Below are 18405 nucleotides of genomic sequence, written 5' to 3'. Positions count from 1 at the left end.
TTTATTATGTAAAACTACACACAGAAGAGCTCCAAAATAGAAATGCCTTAATAATTATCTCATATTCAGTGCCATGTCCACTTCTGAACGCACATTTTCCATTGAACAGCTTCGTGCGTTCTCTCACGCATGGGAGTAGCTCCAATGAAACATCTGCTGAGCCATCTATATCATCATCCTCCTTCACATCCTTTCTTCAGGCTCTCCTTCGCAGCAGTGCGTGGAAGAAGCTCCACAAGTGTCAGGCAGCTGCTCTGCTGCGACTACTGGGCATTGTGTCTGCTTCCCCATCTTTGATCACAGGGTGTCTCTCAGACTTGCCTGACAGGGCAGGAACTATTTTTGGTCCGATGTTCATTCGGTATGATTCGTGCTCAGCCCAGGTGCCAAAATGAGCTGGCAGCCTCTATGTGACCATTGTGCAAAGCAGCATAGAGAGGAGACGGTCCCAGAGCTTCCCCGGTGTCACTGCTGCTTGCTGTGGCTTGAAATGTGTCTCCTGGGTGGGGTTGCCTTTTGGGTGTGTTGTAAGTTTTCAAAACCTCCACTGATAAATGTTTCATTGAGATAAGCGTGCCCTGAGAAGGGTGTGAAAAATAACTTGAGTATAAGCGGGCAGGTCTCATTTCAGGTCTTCAAGTGGAAATCAGAACAGCCCCTGGTGAGTGTACTACAGGGGAGGCTTCCTTGCACACCCGGGTCAAGGGCCTTACTCATGTTGAGTAAAGGTGACCCCACCAAATTCAATAGGACAGCTTCCAGAGTGACCTGTGGTGGGATGTGAGCCTGGCAGGAGTCCTCTGGTAAGTACTTCACTGCAGATGTTTCATTACTTGCTGTGCGTACTGCTGAAAACTTTTTCTCCTCAGTGATCTCATTTTTCCATAGGCAAAAAGTCCACCTTTCCCTTGCCATTGGTGTCATGTAAAAGGGCACAGCATGGTGTCACTCCTCAGCTGGCAGCCACTCTGCTTGGAAGGCACATAACCATAAGCTCACTGGACACTATTTCTCTTTCCTTCCAGTTTATCCTTCTTTTTAGAAGAGCACCAGGAGAAATATCAAATGTAGTCCTTCTGAATCCTACTTTAGCCCTTCTGGATCCCCCACAGCCACAAGCTGTTTCCCAAAACCCTCCAGCAAACCTCTGGCTGGTAGGACAGAAGACCAAAGATGTGCAGGGATGACTGTGAAAGCCTTACACTGGCATTGGCAACCTGCAGGAAGCTGGGTGCCAAGCTCTAGCAGGGAAAATCTGTCACATACGAGTGCATGTGTCTACACGTGTGGATGTGGGACTGAAATAACTCCCATCACTTTCCTTATATCAGCCTTAATAAGTGGGGCAGCGCCTACCAATTCCATCTCAAGTTTCCTCCCTCTGAAATATGTGCACTTTCACCAGCTGATGTTTGGCACAGGGTAATTACTATAGTGCTAATTTTACCAGAGATGATGAAAACACTGAAACAGCCTAACCATATGAAGGGAGGAGATGCATATTGCTGATTGCTGAGTCTTCTGGATCCTTTTTGAGCATGGGAAATCATGTATTTGACTTGTAGATTTTCTCCTTGGGGAGGCTTCTTCTTACAGAGCTAGCTGACACACAAGTGGGGTTAGAAAAGAGCAAGGTCAGGGATAGTTGTGTGTTGGAAAATAAAAAGCACTGAGCACTGAAGTGTTGCCTTGTAGTAAATTACCTTACACAGATTAAATTACTCAAACAGATCTGCTTCTTCTCTTTTCTCTCCTGTGAGAGAAGCCACTTCCAAACACCAAAGGCACAAAGATGCTTGAAAGTCTTCTATTTCTCTCTGGTCCTTCCAAAAAGATTCAAAGTCAATTGAAATGTCTAATGAGGATTCAGAGCAGATATTTATTCTATCCAAACCAGTTCAGCTTGAAAAAATTAGAGTGAAGTATGGTTGGAGGAAAAGCAATTTGCCAGAGCCTGAAGAGTGTGAATAATGAAAAGCAAACAGCTCTCTGCAGCACTCACTTTTGCTTTCAAGTCAAAGGGTTTATATTTATTGTGCTCCCACCCTGCCTTTACCTGGTGACCAGAACTGGGAATGGTGATGAAGGAAAGCTGAGCTGGTTGGTGGTTTCCAACTTCTGAAAATGTGCAGGAGACTTCTTAACAAAGCACCCAGAAATTATGGGCACTGCTGGCACTCCATCCTGGAGTCACCCCATTAGGAAGGGCTGAACAAAACTGGTCCACTGAGCCCTGTTCTATTGCTCTACTGTACGGAGGTTTTTGTGTCACCTTTGCTGTCAGGGAACACAAGCACCTTGCAGAAGCACAGCAAGCAACACAGCGAGGCTGTGCTCATTCTCTTCAGCTCTCTCTTGCTGTCTCCCTCACTCTCTGATTGTCACTGTCATTGAACAGCCTGGGTTGAAAAGGACCACAATAATCATCCAGTTCCAGCCCCCTGCTGTGTGCAGGGTCACCAACCAGCAGCCCAGGCTGCCCAGAGCCACATCCAGCCTGGCTTTGAATGCCAGCAGGGATGGGGCATCCGGAGCCTCCTTGGGCAGCCTGTTCCAGTGCATCACCACCCTCTGTGTGAAAAACTTCCTCCTAGTATCTAACCTAAACTTTCCCTGTCTCAGTTTAAAACCATTCCCTCCTTGTCCTATCACTATCCACCCTCATAAACAGTCATTCTCCCTCCTGTTTATATGCTCCTTTCAAATACTGGAAGGCCACAATGAGGTCAGAACCTGAGTGCTGAACGTCCCTCCTGCCTGAGCCACCACGAGTGTCCTCGGCAGGCATTTGGCTCTGAAGCTGAACTGAGGTTAAAGCAAAACACGGAGATCTATGCACTGCTCTGAGTGAAGGTGGGTTTCTGGTCTCAGGACTCAGCAGTGTGACCTTCCCATGATCAGATCGCCTTCCTCATGAGCCTGACAGCATATTTCTGCAGATCGCTTCACGCCAACAACAAAGTGCAGACGGCTCTGAGCTGCGTCAGCCTGCAGGCAGGGAGGGCCCTGCAAGCAGCCCTGCCCTGCCAGGCACACCACTTTTGCAGCACCCACTGCATGGGCAGAGCGAGCACAGCCCCTGGAAACCACCAGGACATCAGGACCCGCAGTGCCACCACAGGCCATGATGTAACCGTGGGCTGCAGCAACTCTGACATTTCATGAACTTCCATATTTTTTAATACTTGATGAGAAACGGCACAATCCTTTTCCCTCCAGTCTCTGTCACAAGGTTGCTTAATAGGGTTTGGGCAGTAGCTCAAATAATATTAGAGGATCAAAGCCAACTTTTGAAGTATTAGAGAGATTACAAAGAAATGCATGGCTCATGCCTTCACGGGCACAACATCTACTAGCACCAAACAGGGGAAAGGCTCCTTCTGTGGCCACCCTTTCCCTCTCTCTATGTGATTTAATCAGGGCCCAAAGGTGCAGGACGTGCAGTTTTAATGAAGGATGCCCGGGGGTGGGTGGGGAATCCTTCTTCCCCTCTGCATTTGCACAGACCAGAGGTAGAAATCAGCCTGGAGGCACAAAATGACATCAGAAAAGCAAATAAGCAGCACAAGATTACGGTAGAAAAAGAAAGGAAACTGCGGTATTTTCTTGCTGAAGATTATTTCCTCTCTGACGACAGATTTTTCAAGTGACAGAGGTGTTTTAGTGGGTGGGCCTTGAAGGACCAGTCCAAATAATCAGTCAAAAACAATATCAGGAAGCTTAGCCAATGGTTTGAGCTTGGTACGATTTTACTCATCTGTTCAATTTTAGTTTTAAGGGAAATCTAGGAAGGTGCCAGCTAATTACATTTCTCAACCTCCTTCCCAGCCACGCGGGCGTTACGAGCAGGGTTGGGCTGCCATGTTGTGCCTGCTCCCCACAGCACTCCTGGCTTGGCACAGGGCAGGGAGATGTGCCAGCTCAGGGTGGCATCGCTTCCAAGCCCCTCTGCGTTCTGTGCTGGAGAGGATTTGCTTGGAGGCTGCAATGCCCCGGGCCAGGCAGCACCAATATGGGTCTTCAAGATGGAGCTTCACATTGGATGTAAATCGGCACAGCGTCAGCTCCTCAGGAAATCCGAGCTTGTTTGCTACTGTATGCTGCCATTTTTCCTTCCACAATGGCCAATGATCTAATCCTCTGTTTTCAGCAAAGTTTATTTGCTCTCCGGGAGAGCAAATAAACTCTGATATTGTCATTTACATTGCGGCCGCACACTGCAGGCGAGTTTAAAGCTTCTGGTACAAACTGATAGAAAACACTGAGGACATTTGCATCTCAGCTACTACACTAAAGCAGAAAATGTGAGAGAGTGAGGAGAGCAGTTGCTTATGCACAGAGCACTGTTAACACAAACCATATGCTTCCGAGTTTATCGATGCAGTTTTCACTTGAGTGAACACACTGATAGGCAGTGAAGCACAGTGGTAGATAATGAATGACCAGCAGCATAAAATACAACATGCACATTGCAAGGCAGAGAATTTCAGTCACTTCTGAGTATATCCTACTGCTCCTGGAAGCAGGAAGCAGTGTGTACCCATGTATTCACATCATCTTTCCCTCAGGAATTGCCAAGCATCACCTGGGAAGTGAATCACACAGGTGAAAATAAATGAGTTGGTAGGATAGGTGAAGGAATACTGTATGTTACAGATTTATAGCACTTTCTACCACATTTTTGCTTTTGTTCTTTATTATCATATTTCTACCTATGGTGACACACAATGTAACAGAGACCAAAGCAGATCTCAGCTTCATCCCTTGCAGCAGAGGTGGAATTAGGGGGAATACAGGCTGGTAACATTGCTCCTTCCTTTCTGGTACACAGCACCAAAAGGTAGGTTGGAAAATTGATTGAACACTACGTGGGCTTTTGAGCAAGCAGGTGCCTTGGCTGCTGAGAGCCCATGGGAAGGTGAGAGCTGTAATCCCAGTGAGGACCTGCTCCCATGACAGCCCTGCTGCTTCTTCACAGCATCTGCATAACTACAAATGTGCAACCCAGAGAAATGCAAAGATATTCCTGCCCTACTCTGTTCAGCTGAGCCTGAGCCTATCCTGATTTTGGCACACTAATAAAACTAAACAACTGAAGCTGTAAGTCAGAGAATGAAAGTGTGGTCACATCGTTTTGTATGTGTAAGTTGCTGGCTCTTAACCCTTTTCCTTCCAGGAATTGTCACGTTCCCTATGTCGGCTCCATGGGCATGTTCTCACCACTTTGGCTGGCTTATTAACCATTAACTCCCTTTCCCTTGAGACATCCAAAGAATGGGAACCATAGAAAATCATTTTGCAACTTTGAGATTCATAGGGAAATTTTATCCTTATTAAAATATAAATCATTGGGCAGTTTTATCACTTACACTAAGGCCCCTCTCATTAATCTGAACATATATTCCCCTTTGAGGACATATGCTGCCTTGGAGGATAAAGTGCCACAGGTGATTGAGGGCTGAGTGATTTGAATTAAAAAACATTGCAACATCACAAATAATTCTAGCTGTCCCTGGAGCTCACTGCATTTCCCAAAGACGATCCATAATCCTAAATTATGGAAACAGATAACTAAAAGTTTATATAACTGTCCTGCTAAAGCAAAGCTTCCAGTAAATGAAGACTGTGCAAGGCATACATTAAATAACAGACTGACATTTCCTATTTGATTACAGGATTTTGACCCTGTAGAGGTAAGAGTTTGGAAGAGCTCCCTTCTCCATTCTCTTTTTTGTGTTTGACCGTATCTTTTCGGGTCTAAAACTTTAGCTGGAAGTTAAAGATTCTTTAAATTAGGCACCTTAATTCAGTGAAAATTGAACCACATGGAATATGGTGCTGGAAGTTAAGTTTTCCTTGGCAGATCTTCATGGGTTGCATTTGGATTTCTGGCTATATAGTTACCATTAGCTATGGATTACTCTTTGTAATTCATTATTTCAACATTTCTTCACCTTGCTTCCCACATCCACCATCTGCAGTAGCAATGACTGAAAGCCTACACTCCTATATTTCAAACTACAGTCACTAGCTGGTGGTTTGATTTTAGAATCAGGCTGAAGAAGACAGACAGAAATCTTAAGCAAAGATTTTGGGCACTCAGTGTCTGAGAAAGAGAGAAAAAATGTGAAGGCTGTGTGAATTCAACTCTTCTCAGAGATATAAAACAATTCAATTTCCTTTGTCATATTTCACTCCTTGCATGAACAAACACAGTATTATCCATTATAACTGTGTCACCGGCTGCATTTCTGTATATCCTCTTTGCTTGCAAAGTACAAAATGTATTTATTTGCTCTCTCAAGTCTTATCAAACATGTAACCATCTCCCTTCAGAATTTACATTGGATTTACCGATTCCTTCTACTGCAAACATGCCTTCATTTTTCCTTGGAGATCACAGCATTAGACCTATAAAGATCCAGTTAATGTCTAAACCCCAGAGATTTACTGTGAATGGGAAAACCACCTTTTCCTGATGAATTTTTTCCAGTTGACTTAATGGTTAGAGAAGAAAGGCTAACGTGTGCCAGTTTACATGCATGGAAATGGTGAGACCAACAAAAAGCCCAACAGTTTATTTACAGCATTTCTTCTCATCCAGTGGAAACTGACGGCTTTGATTTGACCAGACTGTGTTTTCTTTGCAAGTACAATACAATCAAGCTATTTTCAGCTGGCAATAAAATCCTTGAGAACCAAAGCAGATTTGGCCACTTTAAGAGATGAAGACTAATGCAATCTGATAATTAGGCCCTTTCACCGCCAAGAAGAAAAACCAATTTAATAACATGCAGCAAGACAGGGGTTAGAGCCTCTGGGTTTCAATTGGCAAGAACTGTGCCTGCAACACAACTCTAATTTGCTTCCACAGGGCATCTGCAGATCTCTGCAAGACTGAGGAGATGCTCAGGAAATGTGAGGAGAAAAGCCTCTCCTTCCACTGCTGTGGCTGAGCTGCACGATGGATCAGAGAAAGCATCCTGCCCTGGGATGCTCCTATTCTTACACCTCCTACACCCGTATGAAACATAAATATTCTGCTTTCCTAGCGCCCTTCTTATCTCCTGAGAGTGTTTTTCTTTCTGCAGAGAGCAGATCTTACCCTGAAAATTCCTCAGGCCATCTCACATAACTCTTCAGCACATCAGAAAGGAGGCAGTGAAATATCCCGCACCCAGACTGCCTTAAAAGAGAAAACATTGAGGGAAGCCAAACAAAGCCTCGCTCACTCTTGAGGGTTAAGTTTTCAGCTGTTCCTCACCCTCTTTGTCCTGGCTGGTTGCAACAGGAAAGAGTTTTTTAGAAACTTTTCTTGTAACTTCAACTTCCCCATTTGAGGGCTTTGGAAGTGCCTCTGCTGAAGCTCAGGCAGGCGAGAAGCGGCTTTGTTACAGTTCCTGTAATCTGTGTAATAGATTCAAATCGATATTTCATTCAAAGGAGAGCTTTCTGGACAGAGCAGCTTGGAGTTTAAGGAAGCTATAAACCAGCCCTGATGTGTGCATTCAAGTCTTCTTCAATACGAAACGCTGGTCTGCAGGGCTGTGCTGCTGTGAATAAGTCTTACTCATCTCAGCGGATCTGGGCTCTCGGGTCCCGTAAGTTAGCAGTGTTAATCAGTCAGTTTGGTGAGTAAGGGTTGAGTAAGAGTCTGCAAGGTCAGGCTTTAATGGGTAATATCTTGTGGGCATTGTGCAGAGATGTGTCCAACCCACCCTCCAGCACACTGCATGTATTTTCAGCAGAGTGCTTCTGAGCCTCGGTGTATCACAGCACCTTTATTTCCACTCCATTTAGATGAGCACATACTTCATCAAGGTGGGTCAGATTGTTGCTATTTTAGCTGCACTGACACGTTCAGAAACACAAGGGATTTTTTGCCATGAATCTTTGTAGCATTTGTCACTATGGACTTCAAATCTGGTGGGTGACTTCAGTCTTACTGGATGAATGAAATAATTGCTGTCTTTCCCTCTTGCAATTTTTTATTATTCCTCAATCACAAGATACTCGCCCAAGTTAGAGAGCTTTTCTTCCAATTAAACATGGACAGAACCACCCAAAACAATGCAGGAACAACGATTGCCCAACGCATCAGGTTGCTCAATGTACACAATCACTTGTCTTTTCTCCCACACCACATACAGCCATGCATCCTGCACACACCACGCTGTGGGCTGCTAAAGGCAGCTGCATTTGGCCATTGTGTTTGTTGCTGCACCAATGCTTCCTCATTCAGAATATGGGGAACTCAACACATACTGTAAATGACAGCAAAAAAAAAAGTGTTTTCTTAGTGTCATTACACAAGAAAGCATTCGGGGACAACATTTTCATTGAGCATTTCAAGACTTGCTCATGTCAGAGTTGCACGCTTACAAAGCTTAAAGCAACCTAATAGTGACTGCAAGCTTTGCTGTAGAAACATGGAATCATCTTTGGAGCCTGTCGGGGACACGGGAAGGAGGGGAGGATCCGTCTGTCCCTACAGATGCTGCTGTTGCAGTCCCAGGTGCAGCTCACAGAGCTCTCACCAACTCCGACAGCCTCGTGTGCTCTGCGTTCAACAGTCACCTTCACTCTGACTTTTCCAGCCCACCGCTCAAGGCTCCGTGTTGCAGCTCAGCTGTTAGCACTGTGCAGGGGACACCTGCCTCGGAAACTCACACCCCTGCACTGTCCATCAGAGCTAGAGTTTGGCAAACTCCAGAGCATGCTTACAAGGCTGTTTTTGTTCCTGCAAGGCTCCTGGCCAAACATTTCATCCCTGTTTTCTTTGTCAGATGTCTTAGGCCACATCTACCATAGGGAGGACAAGCTATTAAATGCCATTTTGATTTCTGCACTTTTCACCCATGGCCGGACAGGACAACCTTCTACAAGTGATGTATGGAACATAGAGATGCACCCAAACACCGCAGCACGCCAATACTCTGCTTGCTCCAAGAGGTCTTAGACCAGGGGACAGAACTTTGCTTTTGAGAGGGACATCAGATATCAGTGTAAGGAGCAGTGATGGAGTGGAGTGTGCTGGACTTGCTCCGGGTGTGTGTGAAGGCTGGGTCTTTGTGATTAGATACCACACATTTCAGCATTTCGTGAAGATGGAACACGACTACCAAAGGAAACCAAACTGCTTTACCCCGCTATTGTTCCTTACTACACGAGGCATCACACAGGAGCCCAAGAGAAGACCAGAGCGAGCAGCCTCACCCGGCATCTTCATAAGCAGACCCACCGAACGCCTCCCCGGAGGGGTAACAGCCGCGGGCAGGTGCTGCCCGGAGCTGCGGGGCTGTCCTGGGGTAGGGCCGTTCCCCGCGGGCTGCGCTCCATCTACCGCGGCACGGAGCCCAGAGGGGGCAGCCCCACATCGCCCCGCATCGCCCCGCACACAGCCCAGCATCTCCCGGCTCACAGCCCCGCATCGCCCCGCACGCAGCCCCGCACCGCCCCCGATCCGGAGCCGTTCTCCCGCAGCCCCGCAGCCCCGCGGTGCGGCCCGGCCTCCCGTTTGCCATTGGTGCGGGGTAGCGGCGAGGGCGGGGCCGACAGGGCCGCTATTAAACATCACATGGCAGCCCGCAAAAAGGGGGCAGCGGCTCATTGAGTGGCTCAGTTGCAAGCGGTGCGGCGGCGGCCGGCGGGCACCTTGGGATTGGCTTGGCTTGCTGCGTCCCCGCGGATCTTAACACCCTTTAAACTATCTAAGCACCTCTGTTTAAGCCACCGGCAGGTAAGGAGCGCTTTCTTTTCCCCATCTATGCGGGACGCCCCGAGGTGCCATCAGGGGTCGGGGCGATGCGATGCGTCGGGGCTTAATGCAGCATTGTCGAGTTAGCGCTTTTCGTGCTCGTGGATCTGTTGTACGCTTCGGCATAACCGCTCGGAGGGGGAACTCCTGCGTTTCTCGTGCACCATACACGAGCTATTCTGGGTGCCTCAAATAATTAGATAGGTATGCTGGGAACACTCGAGCATCTGCTTGCAGCATCTGTTTATGTTCATAACTTTCCATGCACCAGCTGCTCCCCCCGAGATATTTTGTTCGGGGGAAGGGCTGGAAGTTTGCATGACAACTCCGTCGTGCAGACGCAGCACCGCTCTATCCCTTTTGCTCTTCTTGCCTGTTGTTTCCCGTGTAAGACAGAGGTCAAAACTATCAAATCTGAGTTATCAGATGCGTCATTTATAGAGGAGTGTCCGAAATACTTCAGAGGGACATGAAAGGAACCTGTAGCTTCATTCACTGGCTTTATGGGAACGTGGGGTTTTCTTCATATGCGATCATTCTGCCAAGAATGGGAAGAAAGAAACCATATTGCAGCTGGGGAGTGTGTGGAGAGGATGCATTGTTTCAATTTAGTTCGTGACTAGGAAAAAAAATACCGATAAGAAGCGACAGATTTAGCGACGGGGGCTGAGCTGCTCAGTGCCTTTCCGGCGGGGCTGCAGGTGTTGGGGCCGCGCACCGTGCCCGCCCGCAGCACTTGTTCCTCGCTCCAGCCTTACCTTTACACTTGTTTGCTTTTCCATCCTCCCAGCCGGTGCACCAAGTACACCCCCTGGTGATGGCTATTTCACTTGTAGCTATTTTGTCATCAGCTAGAAATATCCCGAACCCGGCTCCTTTGTGGATATAGCAGATGCAAACGCCACTTGTGTCCTTTCTCCTGTTTCTTCATACCCATTTCCCTACATCATCTGCTTTTTTTTTCTCTTTTTTTTTTTTTTTTTCCATTTTATTTTATTTTTACCTCCCACTGCCTGTTGGAGCAGGACAAATCCTCCTTGAAGACAGCTTCGGTGTAACCCGAGTCCTGTCCCGGTAAAGCAGTGCTGGGCAATGCCTTGGAGGTGACCCCGGGGCTGGGGAGCGCAATTGGGCGGTCGTGCCCAGCACTGAGCACGGGCTGTGGGATCGGGCTCTGCTCTTGCGATCATTCTTTGTTCTGTTTACCGAGGGCAGCGGGGGAAGGCTTTGCTAAGGTAGCGCTTCTGCTCTCTTAGCAACGTGTGCCCGGCTCACGGTGCGGGGCTGCGTGGCATCAGCCTGGGAATAGCTGCTCCGAGCGCTCATTAGTGCTCCTCTTCTCCTCTGCTCTTCTGGCACTTAAAGGGTTTTGCTGGGTATCAGACCTTCTGCAGAAATTCCCTCCGAGCTGCTGGTTGTGATGTTTAGATGTGCACTGTAAATGTCTTTCCTCTGGGGAAACGTTTAGGGGGGATGCTTGCTAAGTGGGGGCTTGGGAGTTGCACTGAATTTAGTTTAGAAATGCAGCAGACACAGCACAGGCCCCCTTTCCTCTGTTCCTCCAAGCATCCCCTTGCAGCAGAGCTCTCCCATCCCGTCCCATCCTGATAACACTACATCAGTTCCAGTGCTGGTAATTACAAGCTGCATCACTCTAATCTCACATTCTCTTCCAGCAGGAAAGGTAGCATGCATTAATGACAATAACACACCTAGTGATGATTGAGTTCACAGCTCCACGTGTGCGTGTGTGCCTGGCTGCAGTGTGCTGGGCCCAATTACACAAAGGGCTGGGCTGGTTTGTGGGTTCTGGCTTGGTTTCTTTAGCCTGGTGAGGATTGCAGAGCTGGTCCCAAGCTAGCTGAGCATCCCCGGTGCCTCCAACACATTGCTGCCGGGGTGTGCTGGGGGAACGAGCTCATTTAGCCTTTGAGCAGCAGGTGGATTAGCAAAATAAAAAGTACTGTTAGATTTTCAAGCTTGCTTGATCGCCCGTGGGACTTGGGGGACCACTAATGAAATAGCTTTGTGAGTCAAGGTGAGCACTGACAGGGGATGGAGCAGGACCAGGAGCAGACCCGCTGCCTGCAGTCCCATCTCTTATCCTCCCCGTGCTGAGCGCTCACAGGGAAGAGCCAATCTGTGCCGTGCAGAAATAAAAGAGCTCTCCCACAAGCAGCAGGAGCACGCCAGAGCGTTGTTGTGTGTAAACTTCAAGGAGCAGCCTGCACACTTGGCTAAGCACGTCCCCAGTCACACCTCTGCTATGAGGATCTCAGCATCCAGAGGTGCAGCTCCGCTCCCGGCAGCACACAGCTGTAGGCATCACAGCTGGGCAGACGTGCAGCAGGTAGAAGTGAATGGGATGGCAGCAGCGTGTGCTGCATCGCTCAGCTCCCAAGCTTGTAAATGCAGCCAGCTTGCTGCAGGAAGTTGGCGTTAGGATTTCAGTGATTTATGGAATTCAAACAAACGTCCCCAGGTCAAGACTTTCGCTGGAGGGGGGGCTGCCTGCTCTGACACTTGAGACTTTACAGCTTATCTTTCCCTCCGCTGCAAGTTTTTCCTCTAAAATCCAAGAGACAATGCAGAGGGGAAATAAAACTCTTCAGAATGAGCTGTTTCCTGGGCTGTGTATTTCCATCAGCTCGGAACAAAACAGACTCCAAATGTGGAATTCGAACATGTCTGCAATTATAGGATGTGGTTTAGAAAAGTGATCAATTTGTGAACCAATGCAGTGGTTTTTCGGGGACGTTTTCATGTGGAATGCATAAACAATTTTACTTGCACCCTCTGCTCAGGTTTCTCTAAGTCCTTTCAAGTCCTTTTTTTTTTTTTCTTTTTTTTCTTTTTTTTTTTTTTAAAGTGAGCATTCAAAGAATTCCTTTGTATTTTTGAGAAGTCCCGGGATTAAAAAGGTGTGAGGGGAAAAAGTGAGTCCTTACACTTATCTGACTATCTTGCGTGCGCTGTGTAAGGGCTATACCATCCCATAAATTAAACTGCTGAGAGTTTTACTCAAATGGGACATAACTGAACCCATCCAAAGCTGCCAAAATGTCTTGTTTGCTGCTGCAGTCACAGATGAGTAATCTCAGCAAGTGGGCGGCGGGACCCATTGCACAACAAACAGAAGTGAGGAAAAAAGGGAAGGTAAAAGTAAAACTCAAAGAGATCCTCCAGGGAAAAACATCCTGCACGCAACTGCAGGCACGCCGTTGTTTTCTGTTTATCACCTGCTCTTTTTCCCAACAAGTGTTTGCTGACCTAAAGCCCTCATAATGCGGTGGAAGGATGTGGGAGGGCCAAGGAACTGCTTGAAATCCCTTCAGTTGCTGGAACACCTCTGTGAGGCTCTGGGGGAAGGAGATGGACTGCTATCTGCTGCAGTTGTCAGGCTGAGTCAGAGGAGCAGCCGTGGTACTGAGGCTGTGCCATGGGCAGAGGTTGTGCTCTTTGACAGCGATAGATGTGTTGGGTTTGGGACAAACTCAGATGAGTTGTGATTATATTGATTTATGAAGAGGATGGTGATTTAATCCCCCACCAATGTAAACAGTACTTAAGTCTCCTCTTCTAGGGTAAATGGATAGCAGACATTCCTCGCTGCTTGGTTTTGGTTTTATTTCCTCCATGAGGTGAATGTATGGATGGAGCAGTTGCATTAATGCATCTCTTATCCTCTGCAGTACTTCAATTACATTTCCTGATATACAGTACATGACTTAATGGATGACGCACTTGTTAAAAGCTAAACCTGGGTCTAAGCCAGACCTCCCTGAAACAAGTCTGGTAGCTTCTACCCTCGGGAAGAAGGTTCTGCAGCCTCTATGCTGAGCCTTAGTTGCTGGCATCCAAGACCTTCAGGTGTTCTGAAGATGCCCATGCAGTCCTACCCCCATGCAGTCCTACCCCCATGCAGTCCTACCCCCATGCAGTCCTACCACTGGAGCCTTCTGTCATTCCCATTCACAGAGGGCCATTATGATGTTTAGTTTCTCCCTACAACTCACCCTAATGTGAGTGTAAAAACCAGCCCAAACGCAGTGAATTGATGGAGTTAAAGGCACTGATGCAGCCTGTCTTCCTGCCATTCACAGAAAACACACAACTCCTTTTATAACTCCCACTTAATAGAAAAATGTAAGTTCTGTGCGGTGTAATCTCATGGAAATAACTGATATTTGCATTTTCCAACTTTATTGTTTTTCTCAGTAGATGTTGTCTTCCCTTTGTACACTCTCTTGTTTGACATAGGTAAAGCAGTCCAGGAGACAGACACTGCACGTCGTTTAAAAACCTGCTTCAGTATTATTTGAACAGAGAGAGGCTAATGCTAATTATTTGTTGCAAAATAAACAAAAAGCCCCGTTGCAAACAGTAGATAGATTCTCTGCATGCCTAACTTTAAAGTGGAATACTGCTTAGAGACTTGTTTGACATGATCATTTCAGGGCTCTCATTTGGGAAGAGTGGCTGCTCTGCAGTAATGATGTCACTTTGGTCAACAGATAACTGAGCTCAGAGAGCTCACACATTCCAGCAAATGCTGCCATTAAGAATAAAGAAACTTCCTGCAACTTCAGAGGAGTGATTTTTACATGATTCTCACAGGCTTGATTCATTATCCTTTTCCTCCAGGATCTAATATGCCATTTCTCTTTCTCTTACAGACCATGCCCTCTCTATGACGGTTACTTGTTAAGCTAACTCTGCATGCCAGAAGACTGTCCTTGGTTGATCCAAGGGCTTTTGGGGATTCCAGCCTCTCCCCAGTTTTTCTGTGTGTGTGTGTTCCTCTAGAACTTTCAAAACTGTTTCTCCAAAGGGTTTTGCAGAAACTTAGACTGTTTTCTAAAGCAGAAGCACCTCAGTCCACAGCAGTAGTGATGGGCAGCGTGCGAACCAACCGCTACAGCATCGTGTCTTCGGAAGAGGACGGCATGAAGCTGGCAACCATGGCCGTCGCCAACGGCTTTGGGAATGGAAAAAGTAAGGTACACACGAGGCAGCAGTGCAGGAGCCGCTTTGTCAAAAAAGATGGCCACTGCAACGTCCAGTTTATTAACGTGGGTGAGAAGGGACAGCGATACCTGGCAGACATCTTCACCACTTGCGTGGACATCCGCTGGAGGTGGATGCTGGTTATCTTCTGCCTGACATTCATCCTCTCCTGGCTTTTTTTTGGCTGTGTGTTTTGGTTGATTGCGCTGTTGCACGGGGATCTGGAGAACCAAGAAAATAACAAGCCTTGTGTCTCTCAAGTGAGCAGCTTCACTGCAGCCTTTCTGTTCTCCATTGAGACCCAGACCACGATCGGCTACGGCTTCAGGTGCGTCACAGACGAGTGCCCCATTGCTGTTTTCATGGTGGTTTTCCAGTCTATAGTGGGCTGCATCATTGATGCCTTCATCATTGGTGCCGTCATGGCAAAGATGGCTAAACCAAAAAAGAGAAACGAAACTCTTGTCTTCAGCCACAACGCCGTGGTGGCCATGAGAGATGGGAAACTGTGCCTCATGTGGCGTGTCGGAAACCTGAGGAAAAGCCACTTGGTTGAGGCACACGTACGAGCACAGCTCCTCAAGTCCAGGATCACGTCAGAAGGGGAGTACATCCCTTTGGATCAAATAGACATCAATGTAGGGTTCGACAGTGGGATAGACCGCATATTCCTAGTCTCCCCAATCACAATAGTACACGAAATAGATGAAGACAGTCCTTTATACGACTTGAGCAAACAAGACATGGACAATGCTGACTTTGAAATTGTAGTCATTTTAGAGGGCATGGTGGAAGCCACTGCCATGACTACCCAGTGCCGCAGCTCATATCTGGCAAACGAAATCCTCTGGGGCCACCGCTATGAGCCCGTACTCTTTGAAGAAAAGAACTACTACAAAGTGGACTATTCGAGGTTCCACAAAACATACGAAGTGCCCAACACACCCATCTGCAGTGCCAGAGACTTAGCAGAAAAGAAATACATTCTCTCAAACGCAAACTCCTTTTGCTACGAGAACGAAGTGGCCCTCACCAGCAAGGAGGAGGACGAGATCGACACGGGGGTACCCGAAAGCACGAGCACAGACACCCACCCCGACATGGACCACCACAACCAGGCAGGAGTGCCCCTAGAGCCACGGCCGCTGCGGCGTGAATCGGAAATATGACTGGCGAACAATTCCTCTCTCTTTCAGTTGAAAGGAAAGAAAAAATAAATAAACAGCTATCGGTCAAAGGCACGCTGACCTGAGAAGTTGGCCCAGAACAGTTTTCAGACAACGGTACTGTTGAAGAGCGGCGTGAAGGCAAGCAGACCTGAGAAACCCCGGCTGGTTTGAGGGCTGTCCTCAGAGGAGGGACGACAGAGAATGAACTCTAAACACAAAGCACTAAACATGTCTAAGTATGAACAGAAGGCACATATGTTGTAGAATAAATTATGTATATATTTTTTTACAAAACTTGAACTTGCAGGCAAGCTTTGGTTGGGTTATTATTATTTTTTTTTTTTTTTTCAACTTTTTCCAGAATGCTTCTCTCTAGGGAACAAGAATGTTTTTAATGGCATAACAAAGGCAAGAATCTGCCTTATTATTATTATTATAATTATTTTTTAAAAAGCTGCTGCTAACTACATGAACACAAATGGTTATTTTTGTTGCAGTGTAGTTTTTATTTTCTCTTGAGTAATTTAAAAAAAAAAAAAAAAAAAAAGGGAAAAAAAAAGGTCAGTGTTGAACTTTTTGGGGTTGAAAAGCTTGTGATCACTTCAGAGAGGCCGACGTTGCCAGAAAGTCTAAACTCTTTTTTTGAGGCCAGTAGTTTGATAGCTAGAATCAATTTCTCTCTTTCCAATTACATAAGGGGCATTATGTAATATCAGGCCAATCAGTAGCCTCCAGCAAAAGTATGATTTTTGGGGGGAGAATTTAATTCTCTGTCTAAAGGAAGCGATGAAATAAAAGATTATATATATGCATCAGAAAAGTACTAAGTTAAAACTACCTACGAGGATACCAAAGAAAATGCAGTTTTGCACAGTGGAGTTTATTTAAGGAAAAAAAAAAGAAAAAAAGAGGAAAAAAAAAAAAGAAAAAAAAGAGAAGGAAAAAAAAAAAAAAGGAACAGGCTGCTTTAAACAAACAAAGAATTTCAAACCTCAGACACTTTTTTTATTTTTGTTTGTTCGTTTTGATTTCTCTTTTTTTTTTTTTTTTTTTCTTTTTACAACTTTTATTTTTGCACCTTATTCTAAAAGCTTAAGACTCGGATCTATAGTGAGCTAGGGGTCCTCCCCACGCCCCTCCTCTGTAATGGAAGAAATCCCCTTCTTGTTTAAGGGGAAGCACAGCGGGGTGATGGCAGACAACAGACCCCCATCCCCTGCTTGCTCACCGGGTGCAGCAGTGCCCCATCTCAGCCCCAGCACCCTGAGCCACTGGATGTGCTGCTGGGGTGACACCTGGCCAGAGCTGCAACACAGCATGGCTGGAGAGGGCATTGCATAAAGAGCCAATGCATAAACCTCCCAAAGAGGAAGTGAGAGGGTAGCGGAGAGGGAAAAAAACTTTCCTGATGCTTGGGAATGGCACAGGGGTGATGAGTTTATAAGTTTTTGTGAAGATGATTCTCTCCAGCAGGGCGAAGGTGTCGGAAAAAGTGAGGCTGTAAAGCGTGTTCCTGCCTCCTGTTCTCCACAAATATCAATGACCGGTGGATGAGAAGCACCACTGGGCTCTGAGCACACTTTGGCTCTGTGGTGTTCGGCTCCTTTGCCCAGGCTGTAAAGCCTCTGTGTCTCCAAGCTGAAGGATGCACTGCCTTTGTGGCACGGCTGTTTGCTGCAGAGGGGAGGTGATGGGGACAGCAACTCTAGTCCACTGTTACAGTATTGGATCACTGTATGCCATTAAAAAACAGCTTGTTCTAGGTGTAACGTCTTCTGCAAACAGACATCTGTGAAGGCTGCTGGCCCCTTCCAGCCCTGCCTGAAAGAAATGCCTGCAATGAAACGGTGTCTGGTCAGATGGGATCTGGGTGTGAAATGGTGGGAATTTGACATTGTAAACGTAGACTTGGTGACTGGAGAGGGCAGATGATTGAGTGCACGTAGAAGGCGGTGACTGGGGTGGGGGGAAGTAATGGAGAGCTGAATGCAATGCGACTCGGTCGCAGTTTCTGGGTCAACGTTGGTGAAAACAACTGAGTACTGCCAGTGCTGCTATTGTGACATACTTGTAAAAGGAAATACCTAAACCAAAGAGCATTCAGTGAAACAGAGGGGGCATGAAAATGCAAAGGGGAAGGGATGGAAGTGGGACGCCAAGGAGGAAGAAAGGGTCCTCTCCTCCAGGTCAGTGTTCCCAGGAGCACAGTGCTCTGCAGGATGATACTGGAGATGCCCAAGGGAAGAGATGGGGGAGAAGGGGATGCAGGATTCTGCTTGTTTTTCTAAAGAGAAATTCAGAGGGGGAAGAAAAAAAAAAAAAAAAACAACAGAAAACTACAAAGATCCCCTCCCCTCAACATTTCTGGTGCAGAAGTTTGGGGTTTGGGTGTTGGGGTTTTTTTTGTTTTGTTTTGTTTTGTGGTTTTTTGTTTTGTTTTGTTCTTTTTTGTTGTTTTTCAAGTCGGTTTTT

The 18405-nt window shown here is 46.7% G+C and overlaps 1 protein-coding gene and 1 long non-coding RNA gene across 4 annotated transcripts; both read left to right on the top strand.

The window, feature by feature from the left end:
* Nucleotides 1-277: 277 nt before the first annotated feature.
* On the top strand, nucleotides 278-7039 carry LOC122176599. Of its 3 annotated transcripts, none has more exons than XR_006177779.1 (3): nucleotides 278-527; nucleotides 632-803; nucleotides 6875-7039. It is a non-coding gene; the product is annotated as an uncharacterized LOC122176599 (long non-coding RNA). The 3 variants fall into 3 exon arrangements; XR_006177777.1 differs by lacking the exon at nucleotides 6875-7039 and adding an exon at nucleotides 1026-1676; XR_006177778.1 differs by lacking the exon at nucleotides 6875-7039 and adding an exon at nucleotides 889-1676.
* Nucleotides 7040-9607: 2568 nt separating this feature from the next.
* KCNJ2 (potassium inwardly rectifying channel subfamily J member 2) lies at nucleotides 9608-16855 on the top strand. The gene is made up of 2 exons (XM_042865254.1): nucleotides 9608-9739; nucleotides 14434-16855. The coding sequence occupies exon 2, from the start codon at nucleotides 14650-14652 to the stop codon at nucleotides 15931-15933; it is 1284 nt and encodes a 427-aa protein (XP_042721188.1). The 5' UTR covers nucleotides 9608-9739; nucleotides 14434-14649; the 3' UTR covers nucleotides 15934-16855.
* The last annotated feature ends 1550 nt before the right edge of the window (nucleotides 16856-18405 follow it).

This window comes from Lagopus leucura, unplaced genomic scaffold (genome assembly GCF_019238085.1).
Source record: "Lagopus leucura isolate 7727_CA_CO unplaced genomic scaffold, USGS_WTPT01 Super-Scaffold_797, whole genome shotgun sequence".
Taxonomy (NCBI): domain Eukaryota; kingdom Metazoa; phylum Chordata; class Aves; order Galliformes; family Phasianidae; genus Lagopus; species Lagopus leucura.
The sequence above is the reverse complement of the archived record's forward strand: the minus strand, read 5'-3'. Positions and strand labels throughout refer to the sequence as shown.

Bases quoted from the DNA above. Each gene is read 5' to 3' on its own strand.
- KCNJ2 (XM_042865254.1), top strand. From the start codon at position 14,650: ATGGGCAGCGTGCGAACCAACCGCTACAGCATCGTGTCTTCGGAAGAG.